Genomic DNA, 20755 nt, shown 5'->3' with positions numbered 1-20755 from the left:
GGCGAGTTATTTAGTGTCCGTTCAAGCACATTTCTTGTTCTGGGTTGAAATACAATTCCCAATTTAGCAATTTCATAATTTAGTGGTTTCTGCTATATCAGAGCTATTTGAAATCTATCCCTAAAAGGGTATATAATATTCAAGGTGCACATTGGGTCATTCAGAATAACTTCACACACACCCGCTACTGTGTATTTCCAAGTCTAATTCTGTCACTAAACCCATACCTGTCACCCAGCGCCTAAATACTAGGCCTCAAATTTATATCCAGCTAAATCTGTCCCTAGTGCTGTAGCTGGGCGAGTTATTTAGTGTCCGTTCAAGCACATTTCTTGTTCTGGGTTGAAATACAATTCCCAATTTAGCAATTTCATAATTTAGTGGTTTCTGCTATATCAGAGCTATTTGAAATCTATCCCTAAAAGGGTATATAATATTCAAGGTGCACATTGGGTCATTCAGAATAACTTCACACACACCCGCTACTGTGTATTTCCAAGTCTAATTCTGGCACTAAACCCATACCTGTCACCCAGCGCCTAAATACTAGGCCTCAAATTTATATCCCGCTAAATCTGTCCTTAGTGCTGTAGCTGGGCGAGTTATTTAGTGTCCGTTCAAGCACATTTCTTGTTCTGGGTTGAAATACAATTCCCAATTTAGCAATTTCATAATTTAGTGGTTTCTGCTATATCAGAGCTATTTGAAATCTATCCCTAAAAGGGTATATAATATTCAAGGTGCACATTGGGTCATTCAGAATAACTTCACACACACCCGCTACTGTGTATTTCCAAGTCTAATTCTGGCACTAAACCCATACCTGTCACCCAGCGCCTAAATACTAGGCCTCAAATTTATATCCCGCTAAATCTGTCCTTAGTGCTGTAGCTGGGCGAGTTATTTAGTGTCCGTTCAAGCACATTTCTTGTTCTGGGTTGAAATACAATTCCCAATTTAGCAATTTCATAATTTAGTGGTTTCTGCTATATCAGAGCTATTTGAAATCTATCCCTAAAAGGGTATATAATATTCAAGGTGCACATTGGGTCATTCAGAATAACTTCACACACACCCGCTACTGTGTATTTCCAAGTCTAATTCTGTCACTAAACCCATACCTGTCACCCAGCGCCTAAATACTAGGCCTCAAATTTATATCCCGCTAAATCTGTCCCTAGTGCTGTAGCTGGGCGAGTTATTTAGTGTCCGTTCAAGCACATTTCTTGTTCTGGGTTGAAATACAATTCCCAATTTAGCAATTTCATAATTTAGTGGTTTCTGCTATATCAGAGCTATTTGAAATCTATCCCTAAAAGGGTATATAATATTCAAGGTGCACATTGGGTCATTCAGAATAACTTCACACACACCCGCTACTGTGTATTTCCAAGTCTAATTCTGTCACTAAACCCATACCTGTCACCCAGCGCCTAAATACTAGGCCTCAAATTTATATCCCGCTAAATCTGTCCCTAGTGCTGTAGCTGGGCGAGTTATTTAGTGTCCGTTCAAGCACATTTCTTGTTCTGGGTTGAAATACAATTCCCAATTTAGCAATTTCATAATTTAGTGGTTTCTGCTATATCAGAGCTATTTGAAATCTATCCCTAAAAGGGTATATAATATTCAAGGTGCACATTGGGTCATTCAGAATAACTTCACACACACCCGCTACTGTGTATTTCCAAGTCTAATTCTGTCACTAAACCCATACCTGTCACCCAGCGCCTAAATACTAGGCCTCAAATTTATATCCCGCTAAATCTGTCCCTAGTGCTGTAGCTGGGCGAGTTATTTAGTGTCCGTTCAAGCACATTTCTTGTTCTGGGTTGAAATACAATTCCCAATTTAGCAATTTCATAATTTAGTGGTTTCTGCTATATCAGAGCTATTTGAAATCTATCCCTAAAAGGGTATATAATATTCAAGGTGCACATAGGGTCATTCAGAATAACTTCACACACCCGCTACTGTGCATTTCCAAATCTAATTCTGTCACTAAACCCATACCTGTCACCCAGCGCCTAAATACTAGGCCTCAAATTTATATCCCGCTAAATCTCTCGTTACCGCTGTCCTGTTGTGGCTGGGAAAGTTATTTAGTGTCCGTCAAAGCACATTTTTTGTTCTGGGTTGAAATACAATTCCCAATTTAGCAATTTCATAATTTAGTCGTTTCTGCTATATCAGAGCTATTTGAAATCTATCCCTAAAAGGGTAGATCATATTGAAGGTGCACATAGGGTCATTCAGAATAACTTCACACACACGCTTCTGTGCATTTCCAAGTCTAATTCTGTCACTAAATCCATACCGGTCACCCAGCGCCTAAATACTAGGCCTCAAATTTATATCCCGCTGAATTTGAATACAATACATTGGGCCAAATAATATATTTGTTGTTGTGGTGAACCATAACAATGAGAAAAACATCTAGTAAGGGACGCGGACGTGGACATGGTCGTGGTGGTGTTAGTGGACCCTCTGGTGCTGGGAGAGGACGTGGCCGTTCTGCCACATCCACACGTCCTAGTGTACCAACTACCTCAGGTCCCAGTAGCCGCCAGAATTTACAGCGATATATGGTGGGGCCCAATGCCGTTCTAAGGATGGTAAGGCCTGAGCAGGTACAGGCATTAGTCAATTGGGTGGCCGACAGTGGATCCAGCACGTTCACATTATCTCCCACCCAGTCTTCTGCAGAAAGCGCACAGATGGCGCCTGAAAACCAACCCCATCAGTCTGTCACATCACCCCCATGCATACCAGGGAAACTGTCTCAGCCTCAAGTTATGCAGCAGTCTCTTATGCTGTTTGAAGACTCCGCTGGCAGGGTTTCCCAAGGGCATCCACCTAGCCCTTCCCCAGCGGTGAAAGACATAGAATGCACTGACGCACAACCACTTATGTTTCCTGATGATGAGGACATGGGAATACCACCTCAGCATGTCTCTGATGATGACGAAACACAGGTGCCAACTGCTGCGTCTTTCTGCAGTGTGCAGACTGAACAGGAGGTCAGGGATCAAGACTGGGTGGAAGACGATGCAGGGGACGATGAGGTCCTAGACCCCACATGGAATGAAGGTCGTGCCACTGACTTTCACAGTTCGGAGGAAGAGGCAGTGGTGAGACCGAGCCAACAGCGTAGCAAAAGAGGGAGCAGTGGGCAAAAGCAGAACACCCGCCGCCAAGAGACTCCGCCTGCTACTGACCGCCGCCATCTGGGACCGAGCACCCCAAAGGCAGCTTCAAGGAGTTCCCTGGCATGGCACTTCTTCAAACAATGTGCTGACGACAAGACCCGAGTGGTTTGCACGCTGTGCCATCAGAGCCTGAAGCGAGGCATTAACGTTCTGAACCTGAGCACAACCTGCATGACCAGGCACCTGCATGCAAAGCATGAACTGCAGTGGAGTAAACACCTTAAAACCAAGGAAGTCACTCAGGCTCCCCCTGCTACCTCTTCTGCTGCTGCCGCCTCGGCCTATTCTGCTGCTGCCGCCTCGGCCTCTTCCTCCGCCTCTGGAGGAACGTTGGCACCTGCCGCCCAGCAAACAGGGGATGTACCACCAACACCACCACCACCACCTCCGTCACCAAGCGTCTCAACCATGTCACACGCCAGCGTTCAGCTCTCCATCTCACAAACATTTGATAGAAAGCGTAAATTCCCACCTAGCCACCCTCGATCCCTGGCCCTGAATGCCAGCATTTCTAAACTACTGGCCTATGAAATGCTGTCATTTAGGCTGGTGGACACAGACAGCTTCAAACAGCTCATGTCGCTTGCTGTCCCACAGTATGTTGTTCCCAGCCGGCACTACTTCTCCAAGAGAGCCGTGCCTTCCCTGCACAACCAAGTATCCGATAAAATCAAGTGTGCACTGCGCAACGCCATCTGTGGCAAGGTCCACCTAACCACAGATACGTGGACCAGTAAGCACGGCCAGGGACGCTATATCTCCCTAACTGCACACTGGGTAAATGTAGTGGCAGCTGGGCCCCAGGCGGAGAGCTGTTTGGCGCACGTCCTTCCGCCGCCAAGGATCGCAGGGCAACATTCTTTGCCTCCTGTTGCCACCTCCTCCTTCTCGGCTTCCTCCTCCTCTTCTTCCACCTGCTCATCCAGTCAGCCACACACCTTCACCACCAACTTCAGCACAGCCCGGGGTAAACGTCAGCAGGCCATTCTGAAACTCATATGTTTGGGGGACAGGCCCCACACCGCACAGGAGTTGTGGCGGGGTATAGAACAACAGACCGACGAGTGGTTGCTGCCGGTGAGCCTCAAGCCCGGCCTGGTGGTGTGTGATAATGGGCGAAATCTCGTTGCAGCTCTGGGACTAGCCAATTTGACGCACATCCCTTGCTTGGCGCATGTGCTGAATTTGGTGGTGCAGAAGTTCATTCACAACTACCCCGACATGTCAGAGCTGCTGCATAAAGTGCGGGCCGTCTGTTCGCGCTTCCGGCGTTCACATCCTGCTGCTGCTCGCCTGTCTGCGCTACAGCGTAACTTCGGCCTTCCCGCTCACCGCCTCATATGCGACGTGCCCACCAGGTGGAACTCCACCTTGCACATGCTGGACAGACTGTGCGAGCAGCAGCAGGCCATAGTGGAGTTTCAGCTGCAGCACGCACGGGTCAGTCGCACTACAGAACAGCACCACTTCACCACCAATGACTGGGCCTCCATGCGAGACCTGTGTGCCCTGTTGCGCTGTTTTGAGTACTCCACCAACATGGCCAGTGGCGATGACACCGTTATCAGCGTTACAATACCACTTCTATGTCTCCTTGAGAAAACACTTAGGGCGATGATGGAAGAGGAGGTGGCCCAGGAGGAGGAGGAGGAGGAGGAGGAAGAGGGGTCATTTTTAGCACTTTCAGGCCAGTCTCTTCGAAGTGACTCAGAGGGAGGTTTTTGGCAACAGCAGAGGCCAGGTACAAATGTGGCCAGCCAGGGCCCACTACTGGAGGACGAGGAGGACGAGGATGAGGAGGAGGTGGAGGAGGATGAGGATGAAGCATGGTCACAGCGGGGTGGCACCCAACGCAGCTCGGGTCCATCACTGGTGCGTGGCTGGGGGGAAAGGCAGGACGATGACGATACGCCTCCCACAGAGGACAGCTTGTCCTTACCCCTGGGCAGCCTGGCACACATGAGCGACTACATGCTGCAGTGCCTGCGCAACGACAGCAGAGTTGCCCACATTTTAACCTGTGCGGACTACTGGGTTGCCACCCTGCTGGATCCACGCTACAAAGACAATGTGCCCACCTTACTTCCTGCACTGGAGCGTGATAGGAAGATGCGCGAGTACAAGCGCACGTTGGTAGACGCGCTACTGAGAGCATTCCCAAATGTCACAGGGGAACAAGTGGAAGCCCAAGGCCAAGGCAGAGGAGGAGCAAGAGGTCGCCAAGGCAGCTGTGTCACGGCCAGCTCCTCTGAGGGCAGGGTTAGCATGGCAGAGATGTGGAAAACTTTTGTCAACACGCCACAGCTAACTGCACCACCACCTGATACGCAACGTGTTAGCAGGAGGCAACATTTCACTAACATGGTGGAACAGTACGTGTGCACACCCCTCCACGTACTGACTGATGGTTCGGCCCCATTCAACTTCTGGGTCTCTAAATTGTCCACGTGGCCAGAGCTAGCCTTTTATGCCTTGGAGGTGCTGGCCTGCCCGGCAGCCAGCGTTTTGTCTGAACGTGTATTCAGCACGGCAGGGGGCGTCATTACAGACAAACGCAGCCGCCTGTCTACAGCCAATGTGGACAAGCTGACGTTCATAAAAATGAACCAGGCATGGATCCCACAGGACCTGTCCGTCCCTTGTCCAGATTAGACATTAACTACCTCCCCATAACCATATATTATTGGACTCCAGGGCACTTCCTCATTCAATCCTATTTTTATTTTCATTTTACCATTATATTGCGATGCTACCCAAAGTTGAATGAACCTCTCCTCTGCCTGTGTGCTAGGCCTAAATATATGCCAATGGACTGTTGCAGTGGTGGCTGACATGAAGCCTGATTCTCTGCTATGACATGCAGACTAATTCTCTGCTGACATGAAGCCAGATTGTCTGTTACGGGACCTCTCTCCTCTGCCTGGGTGCTGGGCCTAAATTTATGACAATGGACTGTTGCAGTGGTGGCTGACGTGAAGCCTGATTCTCTGCTATGACATGCAGACTGATTCTCTGCTGTCATGAAGCCAGATTGTCTGTTACGGGACCTCTCTGCTCTGCCTGTGTGCTAGGCCTAAATATATGCCAATGGACTGTTGCAGTGGTGGGTGACGTGAAGCCTGATTCTCTGCTATGATATGAAGACTGATTCTCTGCTGACATGAAGCCAGATTGTCTGTTACGGGACCTTTCTCCTCTGCCTGGGTTCTGGGCCTAAATATATGCCAATGGACTGTTGCAGTGGTGGGTGACGTGAAGCCTGATTCTCTGCTATGATATGAAGACTGATTCTCTGCTGACATGAAGCCAGATTGTCTGTTACGGGACCTTTCTCCTCTGCCTGGGTTCTGGGCCTAAATATATGCCAATGGACTGTTGCAGTGGTGGGTGACGTGAAGCCTCATTCTCTGCTATGACATGCAGACTGATTCTCTGCTGACATGAAGCCAGATTGTCTGTTACGGGACCTCTCTGCTCTGCCTGTGTGCTAGGCCTAAATATATGCCAATGGACTGTTGCAGTGGTGGGTGACGTGAAGCCTGATTCTCTGCTATGATATGAAGACTGATTCTCTGCTGACATGAAGCCAGATTGTCTGTTACGGGACCTTTCTCCTCTGCCTGGGTTCTGGGCCTAAATTTATGAAAATTGACTCTTACAGTGGTGGGTGACGTGAAGCCTGATTCTCTGCTATGATATGAAGACTGATTCTCTGCTGACATGAAGCCAGATTGTCTGTTACGGGACCTTTCTCCTCTGCCTGGGTTCTGGGCCTAAATTTATGAAAATTGACTCTTACAGTGGTGGGTGACGTGAAGCCTGATTCTCTGCTATGATATGAAGACTGATTCTCTGCTGACATGAAGCCAGATTGTCTGTTACGGGACCTTTCTCCTCTGCCTGGGTTCTGGGCCTAAATTTATGAAAATTGACTCTTACAGTGGTGGGTGACGTGAAGCCTGATTCTCTGCTATGATATGAAGACTGATTCTCTGCTGACATGAAGCCAGATTGTCTGTTACGGGACCTTTCTCCTCTGCCTGGGTTCTGGGCCTAAATTTATGAAAATTGACTCTTACAGTGGTGGGTGACGTGAAGCCTGATTCTCTGCTATGATATGAAGACTGATTCTCTGCTGACATGAAGCCAGATTGTCTGTTACGGGACCTTTCTCCTCTGCCTGGGTTCTGGGCCTAAATTTATGAAAATTGACTCTTACAGTGGTGGGTGACGTGAAGCCTGATTCTCTGCTATGATATGAAGACTGATTCTCTGCTGACATGAAGCCAGATTGTCTGTTACGGGACCTCTCTCCTCTGCCTGTGTGCTAGGCCTAAATATATGCCAATGGACTGTTGCAGTGGTGGCTGACGTGAAGCCTGATTCTCTGCTATGACATGCAGACTAATTCTCTGCTGACATGAAGCCAGATTGTCTGTTACGGGACCTCTCTCCTCTGCCTGGGTGCTGGGCCTAAATTTATGACAATGGACTGTTGCAGTGGTGGCTGACGTGAAGCCTGATTCTCTGCTATGACATGCAGACTGATTCTCTGCTGACATGAAGCCAGATCCTCTGTTACGGGACCTCTCTCCTCTGCCTGTGTGTGTGCTGGGCCTAAATATATGCCAATGGACTGTTGCAGTGGTGGCTGACGTGAAGCCTCATTCTCTGCTATGACATGCAGACTGATTCTCTGCTGACATGAAGCCAGATTCTCTGTTACGGGACCTCTCTCCTCTGCCTGTGTGTGTGCTGGGCCTAAATATATGCCAATGGACTGTTGCAGTGGTGGCTGACGTGAAGCCTCATTCTCTGCTATGACATGCAGACTAATTCTCTGCTGACATGAAGACAGATTCTCTGTTACGGGACCTCTCTCCTCTGCCTGTGTGTGTGCTGGGCCTAAATATATGCCAATGGACTGTTGCAGTGGTGGCTGACGTGAAGCCTCATTCTCTGCTATGACATGCAGACTAATTCTCTGCTGACATGAAGACAGATTCTCTGTTACGGGACCTCCCTCCTCTGCCTGGGTGCTGGGCCTAAATATATGCCAATGGACTGTTGCAGTGGTGGCTGACGTGAAGCCTCATTCTCTGCTATGACATGCAGACTAATTCTCTGCTGACATGAAGACAGATTCTCTGTTACGGGACCTCTCTCCTCTGCCTGGGTGCCGGGGCCTAAATATCTGAGAATGGACTGTTCCAGTGGTGGGTGACGGGAAGCCAGATTCTCTGCTATGGAACCTCTCTCCAATTGATTTTGGTTAATTTTTATTTATTTAATTTTTATTTTAATTCATTTCCCTATCCACATTTGTTTGCAGGGGATTTACCTACATGTTGCTGCCTTTTGCAGCCCTCTAGCTCTTTCCTGGGCTGTTTTACAGCCTTTTTAGTGCCGAAAAGTTCGGGTCCCCATTGACTTCAATGGGGTTCGGGTTCGGGACGAAGTTCGGATCGGGTTCGGATCCCGAACCCGAACATTTCCGGGATGTTCGGCCGAACTTCTCGAACCCGAACATCCAGGTGTTCGCTCAACTCTAATTGCAACTTATCATCATGTAAAAAAAAAAACGGTCGTGATGTAGGCACAGTCCTATCTGCAGGGCAAACAGCATGAAGAAGAGCATGATGAGTTGAGTACTGTAGATTGATAGTTTTGGGGGAAAAGATTCAGAATAACTAACTTGTATTTTATTTAATATAACTTTTCACATTCTACACTACTTATATTGCCTTGTGCACTGCTGCAAACAAAACTGATGCCCTAGGTGGTTATTGCAGTGCGCATGCCCGGACCCTGCGGTGATCTATGTACGCAATGGGTCACGGGAGCTGGAGAGGATGACATAAGATGATTACAGAGGAATGAGCAGCAGTATGGTATCTGCCATGTCTCTGGATAGATAGTCAGTAGGTGTGAGACATGACCCGAGGCACAGATGAAGTATTGATCTTTTATTGATGACGTGTTTTGGGGTGCATGACCCCTTTCTCAAGCCTAAAAGGCAATTGTCCTACGACAATCATATAGTACAATGTTTCAAAAAGAGTGGGAAATTGGGTGAGGATAAAACCTCAGATCTAGAAGGTGACAAGTAGTTGGAATAAATGAGAATTTATACAGAATAAATGATGTTTCTATCCATAACATACATACAAATATAAATAGAAAATCTATATACAAATATGTGGTCCCAATATTTGCATATGAAAGAGAAGATAATACATATAAATAAAACATGATGCGTATAAATGTTTGTTTATAGAGATAACACATAGAGCATGGGTAACATAAAAACACCTTGCAAATTATAAAACATAATTTATACTAATTCAGATATATACAACATGATTAAGAGCTCTAGTTTCAGTCTCTTGTTAGCTGCTAGCAGAAATAATAAAGAACAACAAAAAAAGGTATGAATAAATAAAAAGTGCTTGAGAGGAGTGGAAGATATTTGATGTGGTGGTGGAACTCCAGGAGTCGGGGGTATTTATGAGATGCACAAGAAATGTAGTACATGGGGTGTTCTGTGGGTCCAGAAGCAATATTATTGATGGTTACCTGCAGTGTTAGAGCTCAATCACAGAAAGGCCAGAACAGAAATCAGGAAGCATTCAGAATTCTGGACGATAAAACATACTACGAGGAGTTATCTTCAAATCCTCTACTTGACAATTAAAAAAACCTCACAGCCCTGGTCAATCAAGCAAAGGAAGACTTCATCACTAGGTATGAGCGGACCCGTGGCTGTTCGCGTTCGACCGATCTTCAGGTCAAAGTTCGGGTTCGTGACCCAAACTTAACCCGAACCCAAACCCCATTGAAGTTAATAACCTTTGGTGCACTAACCTTTGGTGCACTAGAATAGCTGTAAACTAGTTGTAGTAATGGCTAGAGGACTGCAAAAGGAAGCAAAATAGGGGGTAAGAGCAGGACAATTGCCCTGCAAACAAATGTGGATAGGGAAATGTCTTAAAATAACACAGAATAGAAAAAAAGATTAATAATAACAATCATGAACTAGGAGGCGGAGGTCAAAGTGCAGTAGGAGGTTGAAAGGAGGCGGTGGACATGGCAGTGTAGGTGGAAGCGGCGGTGGAGGAGTTGGAAGCCAACACAGTTTTTTTTTTTTTTTATTGTTTTACTTTATTTTTATTTATTTTTTTCTCCACATTTGGGAAGGCCCCAAAACATTGGGAAATGGAAAAGAGAACGCAAAGAGAAAGTGCGCTGGAGTATAACAATGGCTGGGTACGGCTGGTATATTTGTCTACTAAGCACAAGGTATGAAAAAGTCCTGTGGGGTCCATGCCTGGTTCATTTTAATGAGCGTTGGCTGTGGACAGGCGGCTGCGCTTGTCTATGATCATCCCCCCGCAGTGCTAAACACAAGTTCGGACAATACACTGTATGCAGGGCAGGCCAGCACCTCCAAGGCATAAAGGGGAAGCTCAGGCCATGTGCCCAATTTGGAGACCCAGAGGTTGAATGGGGAAGACCCATCAGTCAGTACGTGTAGGCGTGTGCACAAGTACTGCTCCACCATGTTGCTGAAATGCTGCCTCCTGCTAAGACTTTCCATATCAGCTGTTGGTACTGGTTGTTGTGGCATGCTGACAAAGCTTTTCCACATTTTGGCCATGCTAACCCTCCCTTCTGAGGTGCTGGTGGCCCCAGCTGCGTTGGCGACCTCCTCCTCTGCCTTCGCCTTGTGCTTCCACTGGGCTTTTGCTGTCAGGTGGGAATTCCATCAGTAGCGCGTCTACCAGCGTGCACTTGTACTCGCGCATCTTCCGTTCACACTCCAGTGATGGAATTAAGGACGGCACGTTGTCCTTGTAGCGGGGATCCAGCAGAGTGGCCCATAATCAGCACTGGTTAGAATGTGAGCAACTCAGCGGTTATTGTGCAGGCACTGCAGCATGTAGTCGCTCAGGTGTGCTAGGCTGCCCAGAGGCAACGACAAGCCGTCCTGCGTGTGAGGTGTATCATCTGTGTCCTCTGTATCCCCCAGCCATGCACTAGTGATGCTCATGAGCTGCTTTGGGTGCCACCCTGCTGTGAACACGGTTCCTCCACATCATCATCTTCCTCCTCCTTATCCTCCAGAATTGTGCCCTGGCTGGACAGTTGTGTACCTGGCCTTTGTTGGTGCAGGAACCCACCCCCTGAGCCACATGTGAATGACTGGCCTGATAACTGTGGAAATGATCCCACTTCCTATTCCTCCTGTGCCACATCCTCTTCTATCATTGCCCGAAGCATTTTTTCAAAGAGACATGGAAATGGGATAGTAACGCTGAGGACGATATCATCGGCAATGGCCATGTTGGTGGCGTACTCGAAACAGAGCAACACGGCACACACATCCAGCATGTAGGCCTACTCTTTGGTGGTGAATTGGTGGTGTTCCGCAGAGCAACTCACCAGTGCATGCTGCAGCTGAAACTTCACTATCACCTGCTGCTGCTCGAACAGTCTCTTCAGCATGCGCAAGGTGCAGTTCCACCTTGTTGGTACATCGTATATGAGGCGGTGAGTAGGAAGGCCGAAGTGACGCTGCAGCGCAAACAGGCCAGCAGCAGCAGGGTGAGAATGACGAAAACGTGCACAGATGGCCAGCACTTTCTGCAGCAGCTCTGACATATCAGGGTTCTTTTTCAGGAACCTTTGCACCACCAATTTCAGCACATATGGCAAGGGATGTGAGTAAATCCGTCTAGGCCCAGAGATGCTACGAGATTTCGCCCGTTATTGCTCACCACCAGGCCAGGCTTGCAGCTCAGCCACACCAACCACTCATTAGTCTGTTGTTCCATTCCTGTGCACAGCTCCTGCGTGGTGTGTTTTTTCCCCCCAAAATAGATGAGTTTCAAATTAGACTGCTGTCGTTTCACACTGGCTGTGCTGAAGTTGCAGGAGTTACGCTGACCGGATAAGGAGGCGGTAGAGAAAGAAGTGGAGTAGGAGGAGGAGGCAACAGGAGGCAAAGAGAAACATCCTGCAAACCTTGGTGGTGGTAGGACATGCGCCAAACTGCTATCCGCCTCAGGTCCAGCCGCCACTGCATTTGCCAAGTGTGCAGTTAGGGAGATATACCATCCCTTCCCATGCTTACTGGTCCACATATAGTTGGTTATGTGGAACTTGCCACAGATGGCGTTGCACAATGCACACTTGATTTTGTCCGCCCTTGGTTATGCAGGGCAGGGATGGCTCACCTGGAAATGTAGTGGCGGCTTTTAAGGTTTTTAAAAGTCTCCGTCTCTACCAGATGGAATGACAGCATTTCAAAGGCCAGGAATTTTAAAATGCTGGCATTCGGGGCCAGGGATCGTGGGTGGGTAGGGGGGTACGTCCTCTTTCTTTCCAGTGGTTGGGGGATGGACAACTGAACGCTTCCATGGGACAGTGTGGAGATGCTTGGTGATGGTGATGGTGGTGAAGGTGGTGATGTTGCTGCCACATCCTCTGTTTTCGGGGTGCCCACAGATGCCACTGTCATTCCAGAGGGGGAGGAAGAGGCAGAAGAGCGAGCAGGAGGAGCCTGAGATCTTTCGTGGTTTTTCAGGTGTGCTCAGCTTTAGAACATAGTCAGGACCTGACTGTATGCTGAGGCTTTATTCTAAATTGTTTACCACGTCACAACACATGGCAGGGTTTTAATGAAACTGAACCGTATTCACTATTTATTATCTATTCTATTCATCTATATTTAGAATGAGCAGCTGCTACAACATTTCTAGATTGCAAATGGGTGGGAAATGTACAAGCAATGAGTGATACAAATATGTTGTTTGAGTGTCTTATTGAATGCAGTGAAAATATTGTGTTTTATGCTATAACCTTATTAGAAAATGGGTCATCTGTAGATAACATTTGAAATGTAATAAGTTAAATCATAAAATATGTGACATGTTTTGTGGCATTAAATTTTGCAACATTAATTTCCTTATTTATAATTAGTGAATATGGCTTTTGCTTTGAATCAAAGTGAAACTATATGTGGAAGTTCTAAAGGAAAATTAAATAGCATCTACATATTTTATGCACTTAGCTCATAGGAACTGATAATCTTGTAAATTATTTATATTTTCCAACAAGGCAAATAATTAAAATGGCATATGAGGAATTTCTTTAATGACTAAAGCTATATCTGAAATATATTTTCTATGTTGAACTCATTAACAGCATGGACATGATAAATGATAATTTATTATGTACCATTTTAACATCTATATAAAATCATATAAACATTTAAAGAACTTTAAAGGTAACCTGACATCCGGTTCGTACCACCCAAACAACAGCCTGATGACGGACACAGCTACATTTTACTGCGGCATTTCAGAAAAAAAATTTACACTGCATTCAACACTTTCTGAAAAGTGGACGAGGCAAAGATGTGAGAGGGCTGTGGCTTGATGGATTGGGCAATGTTTATGCTAGAAAACTGGCATGAGGTACAATGGCAAACTACGCCTGCTACCTAGTGCAGATTTCAGGTTCTGCCACAGAGACCGCATGCAGCATGTGAAAATTATTGAGAGGCATACATTTTTACTAAATTTGGTGCATCTTACACAAGTATTTATTAAAATGAAATGCCAGCCTCTAAAAATCCCCCTTATAATTTTAGGAGCCACACAGTAGACTCTTCTCACTGTGCCCTGCTTTGCTTGACTGGAAAGGCTCTTCCTGTTTGTGTATAAGCAAACATCTGTCAGTCAAGTTAGGCATTTTAAGACTACTGCAGCATTTCAGAGTAAAAAGTATAGTTGGTCTCTGTTATGAATTCATGTCAGGAGTTCTTGCTGCCCTTGGTACCAGGTTAGTTTCAAATCTCCAAAGAGGTAGACTTGAGTTAAAATCTACAGATGCACGGATTTAAAGGGGTGTCCCCATCTCAGACAATGGGGGCATATCCCAGAGGTGGTACCCAAACCTATCTCTAAAACAAAGACTAAAACAAAGTCGGCAAAGTAGTGGCCAGCACAGCAGTGCTGGATCTGGCCACAACCAGTCGTTTCTATTGGCTGGCCGAAAATAGCTGTGGGCCAATAGAAATGAATATGAGTGTACTGCGCTTGTGCGGCCACCGCTTGCATTTACTTCCATGGGACTGAATGAATGAAGGTTGCCGGCTGTGTTTATGAGATAGGTGCGCACCAGAGGTGGGACCAGCACCTAGCGATATGGCCCCATTATCTGAGATGGAAAAACCCTTTTAGATTGATATAAAAAAAAATCACTTGTGAATGTAAAAAAAGGAAAATTCCACTTTGAAACAACTGTGGCAAGACATTTTTTCAAAACAAAACATTTATAGCAAAAGGAACTGTTTTGGATCCATACATTAGATTCTTTAAGCCCCAAAGGGCTCAATCAATGTGGCAGTTTTAATGTTTTTCTGTGACTAGTAGATTTTGATGGTGGGATGTATGGCTTTGTTTGATTGATGTTGTATTGTACATATATAAAGGGGTTAAAACCAACCACTACTTAAATGTAGTCGAGTATGAAGCACATGTGCTTGACAAAGGGGGTTGAGCCACCTAAAACGTAGCATCATGCGCGCTTGGTGTGCTAATCACTTCCGTATACAGCATCTACATATACTACCTTCTGAGACTTCACACCTTATTATCTGCAAATTGCTGTTTATGACTGTGATCCCTTTGAGATTATATGCATAAGTAAGTTTTGTATGTTTTTGGAAGAAAATAAAGCTTGAAATGTTTGCAAGCAAACAACTGCAGTTTTCATGCATCTTTTTTATTTTTTTATTTTCACACACATGCTGTGTTACATCGAAAGAAATGAGGGGTAATAAATGTGAGCACAGTCATTTACATTGCTGCCACTCTGAGGAAACCAGATTGGGATTGTTGACAACCAGATAGTTGGATGCAGCGCAAGTCGGAGAGAGTTTTTACTTCTTAAAGGGACATTGTCATATTTTTATACGTTTCAGCTGCTTCACTCTGCCACTGAGCTCTAGCGCTCCCCAGCAGGCTGCATGTCACGCTACTGCTTGCACTTGCACCACAGCGAACTTGTTCTGGATCCAGCGGACATTACATGAACACACCATTGACACCATGGATGCGGTAGGACCAGTTGGTTCTTTCATTGATCACAAGGTACATTGGTACCTTGTACCCTATAGTAGATTTTATCAGGTATGTGAGACTGGGTGAGTATAGTTATGGCTTAGTGAAAATAATAATTGCTGTGGCGTCACTGATATGTAGTGTCTAACTATTTCCTCTGTCGGTGGTTGGAGTCTAAAGGGGCCTCCTTCAATAAATATTTACTTTAGTTTAAGTTATATATTAAAGGTATATGCAGTCATCCCTATTCATCCATGGTGATAAGAATTCTTCAGAAAATAAATTTTCACCAATTCTTACCTGATCTTAGCAGAAGAGTATGATGAACAGTCTGACTCCATATTTAGGTAATATTGTATGGAGTTTACCAATGATCTCCATGTTTCACTGACCTTCAAGCAAATCAACAAAAACTGTCAATACTGTGATATATCATGTCTTAATTTCACAAATATTGCCGAATTGTTGTACTACATGAAATAATAGTTTAATCATATATTGACTAAATTGCTCAATAAGGGCCTGTTCACAGACAGAATTTCCATTGCAATTTTTTTTTTGCAATGGGAGGCAGCTATGCTACAGTATCTGCACAGCCAACAATTTAAACCATACCCACAAAGTGACTTCTCTTCTTGGTGCAGTGTCTGAGTAAAAAAACAACAACACAAGGAAACAATCTTAAAATGGCACTACAAAGCAGCCCTTTCTAGAGCATTTTATAATTTCCTGGCACAGTAGTGATAATGGGAGATTTCAACTATCCAAACATAGATTGGGAACATGGTTCTGCAAATCCGAGAAAATTTCTCAGCATTTTGCAGGATGATTTTATGGGCCAGTTTGTAGAAGATCCTACTAGAGGCAATGCTCTTCTAGATCTAGTAATTTCTAACAATTAAGAGCTTGTGAGAAATGTCACTGTCCATGAAAACCTTGGTAACAGTGACCACAATATAATTATATTCCCGTAAACTGTTAAAAACAAACTCAGGTCGGTAGGACAAAACACTTAATTTCCAAAAGGTGAATTTACCAGGTTTGAGTGCTGCACTTCAGGACATAGACTGGGAGCAACTGTTGTCACATAATGACGCTAATGCTAAATGGGAATGCTTTAAATCTACTTTGGATAAGTATATTGCTAAATGCATTCCTATAGGTAACAAGTCCAAGCGAATGGCTTACAAATAGTGTAAAAATTGCAATAAATGACAAAAAGAGGGCCTTTAAGAAATAAAAATTGGAAGGGTCAGCTGTAGCCTTTAAAAAGTATAAACAACTAAATAAAATATGTAAGGGGGTAATAAAGTCAGCGAAAATACACAGTGACATACAGGTAGCCAAAGAAAGTAAAAACAACCCCAAAACATTCTTCAAATACATAAATGCAAAAAATCCAAGCCAGAACATAGAGCCCCTAAATGTTGGTAATGGGGTGTTGGTCACTGGGGATCAAGTGAAGGCAGAGCCCCTAAATGGTTTTTTTAGCTCTGTATATACAAAAGGAGAGGGCATCTCATGACGGTGGTGCCACTGGTGGAAAAATCTCAAATAACATTCTTACCTGGCTAACTATATATTTATGGGCCTTAATATAATAAAAAATAATAAAAGTGAACAAGGCCCCAGGTCCAGATGGATTACACCCTAGAGTTCAAAAAGAGCTCAGTTCAGTTATTGCTTTGCCTCTGTTCATAATATTTACAGATTATTTAATGACAGGCATTGTACGAAGAGACTGGAGTAAGGCAGATGCGGTGCCCATTTTCAAAAAGGGTGCTAGGTCTTCATCAGGGAATTATAGACCGGTAAGCTTAACATCCATAGTGGGAAAACATTTTTGAGGGCCTTCTACAGGACGACATACAGGATTATGTAACTGTTAATAATATCATAAGTGATAGCCAACATGGTTTTACTAAGAACAGGAGCTGTCAAACTAACCTGATTTGTTTTTAGGAGGAGGTGAGTAGAAGCCTGGACAGAGGGAAGGCTGTCAATATTGTTTTTGGACTTTGCAAAGGCGTTTGATACTGTCCTACATGGATGACTAATGGGTAAATTGAGGTCTATTGGTTTAGAAAATATACTTTGTAATTGGATTGAAAATTGGCCTCATGATCGTATCCAAAGAGTTGTGGTCAATGATTCTTACGCTGAATGGTCCCCGGTTATAAGTGGTGCACCCCAAGGTTCTGTGCTGGGTTTGCAATTATTTAACTTATTAAAGAGGACGTGAGAGGACGTAATGACAAAACGGTGCAGCATTGCGCTCTCCACCCCCCCCCCCCCTAATGCCGGCCGGAACATGCCCTGAGCGTCTCTTTGGTTCGCGGTCCTGAAACTTCCACTGACCCCTACCGACCTCTGTATGCCTCCCAGACGCTGAGCTGCATTGCGGACACTGATCAACGTTTGCTTGCTCGTCTTGGGGGATGAGAGCGCTGTGTTCTAGGCGCTCCCCCCGGATTTAAACTTCCACTGACCCCTACTGACCTCTGTATGCCTCCCGGATGCTGAGCTGTATTGCGGATGCTGATTGAAGTTTGCTTGCTCGTCTTGGAGGGGGGTGAGAGTGCTGTGCTCTGGGCGCCCCCCCCCCCCCGGATCTATCTGCTGTGGCTCGTTTCATGTGTCTGTGGCTGCATATGTTTGTAGCTATCCCCTGCCTCCTGCTCTTATCTCCTGTCCAGTCTCCCTGCTCCCTGCTGACATGCTGCCCGGCTGTCCCTTTCTGGTTGGATGGATCACTCTGTATGGATCTTCCGGACCCCCCCCCCCCCCCCCCCCCTGTTTGGACACTATGTTTGGAATTCTTTTCTCCGCTGGTCTGAGGTACTATGAAGAGTGGAGATAGAAATTGAAGATCTGGGCTTGGTGAGACACTAACTCCAAAAAAAAAAAAAAAAAAGGGGGTAAGAAGCTACTCCAATAAAGAACAAGAAGGAAAGAAGGAAGAGAAAATAAAAAGGGGGAAAATGGCTCCTAAACAGAATAGACGATCGACGGACTCGACGCTGTTCAAGTCAGGGCAGAATCAAATAGAGTCTGCTAAAATTGATCAAAGGGGAGGCAAGATATTAATGCTAAAAAAAATATCGTCGAGTTTAGATTGGAGGATCCACACGAGGGGGATCCGGATAATGGAGATGGGGAGAAGCAGGTGAAAAACTCTCCATAAGAGGAGATTTTACTGATTGTTAAAAACTATGGGAAAGCGATAGAAAATATTGCTGTTCAATTGGGGTCAGTACAGTCAGATATACTTATTATAAAAGATGATCTGACAAAGATTTGCGATAGAATTAAGGAACTGGAAATCACAGTCAATAAACTGGAACAAGAAGTAATAATGTTAAAGGCTGAGAACACTACAGTAAAAAAAGGACTACAACTACCTGAGAAAAAAAACTGTGGACCTTGAGGATAGGTCAAGAAGATGTAATGTACGAATCATGGGCCTAACAGAAATCCCTGATGGAATTTTTTTTTGGCAGGAACGATACAATCCATAATTTTTGATAATTTTGGGAAAGAATATTTATCAGCTTTGTTTCTAATTGAAAGGGCCCACCGAATTCCAGGTGATAAATCGATCCCGGGGAATCCCCCAAGAATTAAGATGCTTGCAGCTTGTGATAGAGACATGATCCTAAGGCGTGCACGAGATGTATCTCCGATTTCCTACAACAGGTGTAAACTTTCTTTTTTTTCACGATTTTTCAAAAGAAGTTCATGATAAGAGACGTACCTTCCTAAATGTCAAAAAAAATCTTCAGAGCAAGGACATTAAAGGGGTTATCCAAGTTATTTTTTTATTCTTTCTATGTTCCTAACTAAGCAAATGTAACAGCTTTCCAATTCACTCCCTTTATCTCCAGTGGCTGGTTTCTCAGATTTCACAGAGGGTCACATGACCTGTGATGTTAGCTTCTCTCCCTGTGCTGATAATGTTCGTTTACAAGCCTGTAAACGAAATGTCACTGTGCTGGCCACGCCCCCCCTTCACTGCCGTCTACTCTTTGCTAGGATACTTAACCCCTTCAGCTGCACAGCTCTGCAGCAGGGACAATTCTGGGCACTAGAGCTGATCTTCTAGAGAGAGCATTACATAGTGTCATTATATAGGTGGGACATGTAGTCCTACACATACAACATGCTGCAGAGTCTCCCAGCACTCAGGGTAGCTCTTGTATCCACTCCCTTAGCAGTGTCACTATACAGCTGGGACTTGTAGTCCTACACATACAACATGCTGCAGAGTCTCCCAGCAGGCAGACATGTCACCCAGGGCAGCTCTTATATCCACTCCCTTAGCAGAGCAGGGGGAGGGGCAGAGATTGTTTTTATTGCATGTAAACAAAGAGCCAGAAAAGAACCAGGGAAATTAGGAAAAATATATATTTTTTTTGCATAAAACTTGCTTAGCTCAGTTATATATCAGATTTTCAGTGCTATATTATTTTTTTTCATAACTCGGACAACCCCTTTAAGTACTCCTTTTTTGTACCCAGCCAAATTAAGGATCGTATTTAAGGAAATAGTACATTTTTTTGACACTCCAGATATGGCCACTGACTGGTTAGATAGGAATGATGACTGAAATATGTTATCTTCCTTGATATTTTCATTTTTGGGGATTTTTGGGATGGAGGTCCGGTTGGGGGAGTGGGTGAGGGATAGTCCTAGTTAAGAGGTCTGTTTTTTTTTTCAGTTACAGATCAAGGGGGATATCTGTTTTTTGGGTGGGGGAGGTGGTGGGAGGGGTGGGGGAAGGGATTGGATGGGGGGAAGGGGGATGGAGGGAAGGGTACCCTGCGATGCGTCCAACATTGAAGTGGGGAACGGAGTGAAGCTTGAGGAGGATGAGATTTTAGGATTAATTAGTGATTACAAGAATACTTACATGGAATGTTCGGGGTTTAGGGGAGAAAAAGGTAAAAAGGCAGGCGGTATTAGATCTGATAAGGAGACATCTGCCAGCTATTGTCTGTTTGGTTGAAACTCATTTCTCACAGGAGAAGATACCCCGACTTGGGGGCAGGTGGGCTACACAGGTATATAACTCCACATATACTACTTACTCCAGAGGAGTCACAGTATTGATTCACAAACAGATTAACTTTCATGCCTAGCATCCTCTATGGATAAACAGGGGAGATATGTTTTTCTTTATGGTAGGCTTGATGGAAAGCTATGTATCTTGGCGTATATATATATCCCCCCTCCGTTTTCTAGGCAGGTATTGAATTGGTTGATGGCCTTTGTGGATCAGTGGCCTGATTGTTTGGTGATAGTCAATGGGGATTTCAATTGTGTAATGAATCCAGAGGTAGATCTCCTATTTAAAGAAAAATATGATGATAAATGTTAATAATGATATTTTTATATAACATGTATTTTTGAATGATTAAT

At 44.9% G+C, this 20755-nt stretch overlaps 1 protein-coding gene across 1 annotated transcript in view; it reads right to left on the bottom strand.

Annotated features, from left to right (window-relative positions):
* C3H3orf85 (chromosome 3 C3orf85 homolog) overlaps positions 1-20755 on the bottom strand; it is a 56452-nt gene that overhangs the window by 19800 nt on the left and 15897 nt on the right. Inside the window, exon 3 of the mRNA XM_044288024.1 lies at positions 15638-15729. Coding sequence (XP_044143959.1) covers positions 15638-15729 — 92 coding nt within the window. The remainder of the gene's footprint in view (positions 1-15637; positions 15730-20755) is intronic.

This window comes from Bufo gargarizans, chromosome 3 (assembly GCF_014858855.1).
Source record: "Bufo gargarizans isolate SCDJY-AF-19 chromosome 3, ASM1485885v1, whole genome shotgun sequence".
NCBI classification, from domain to species: Eukaryota; Metazoa; Chordata; class Amphibia; order Anura; family Bufonidae; genus Bufo; species Bufo gargarizans.
This window is presented reverse-complemented; position numbering and strand designations above follow the sequence as displayed.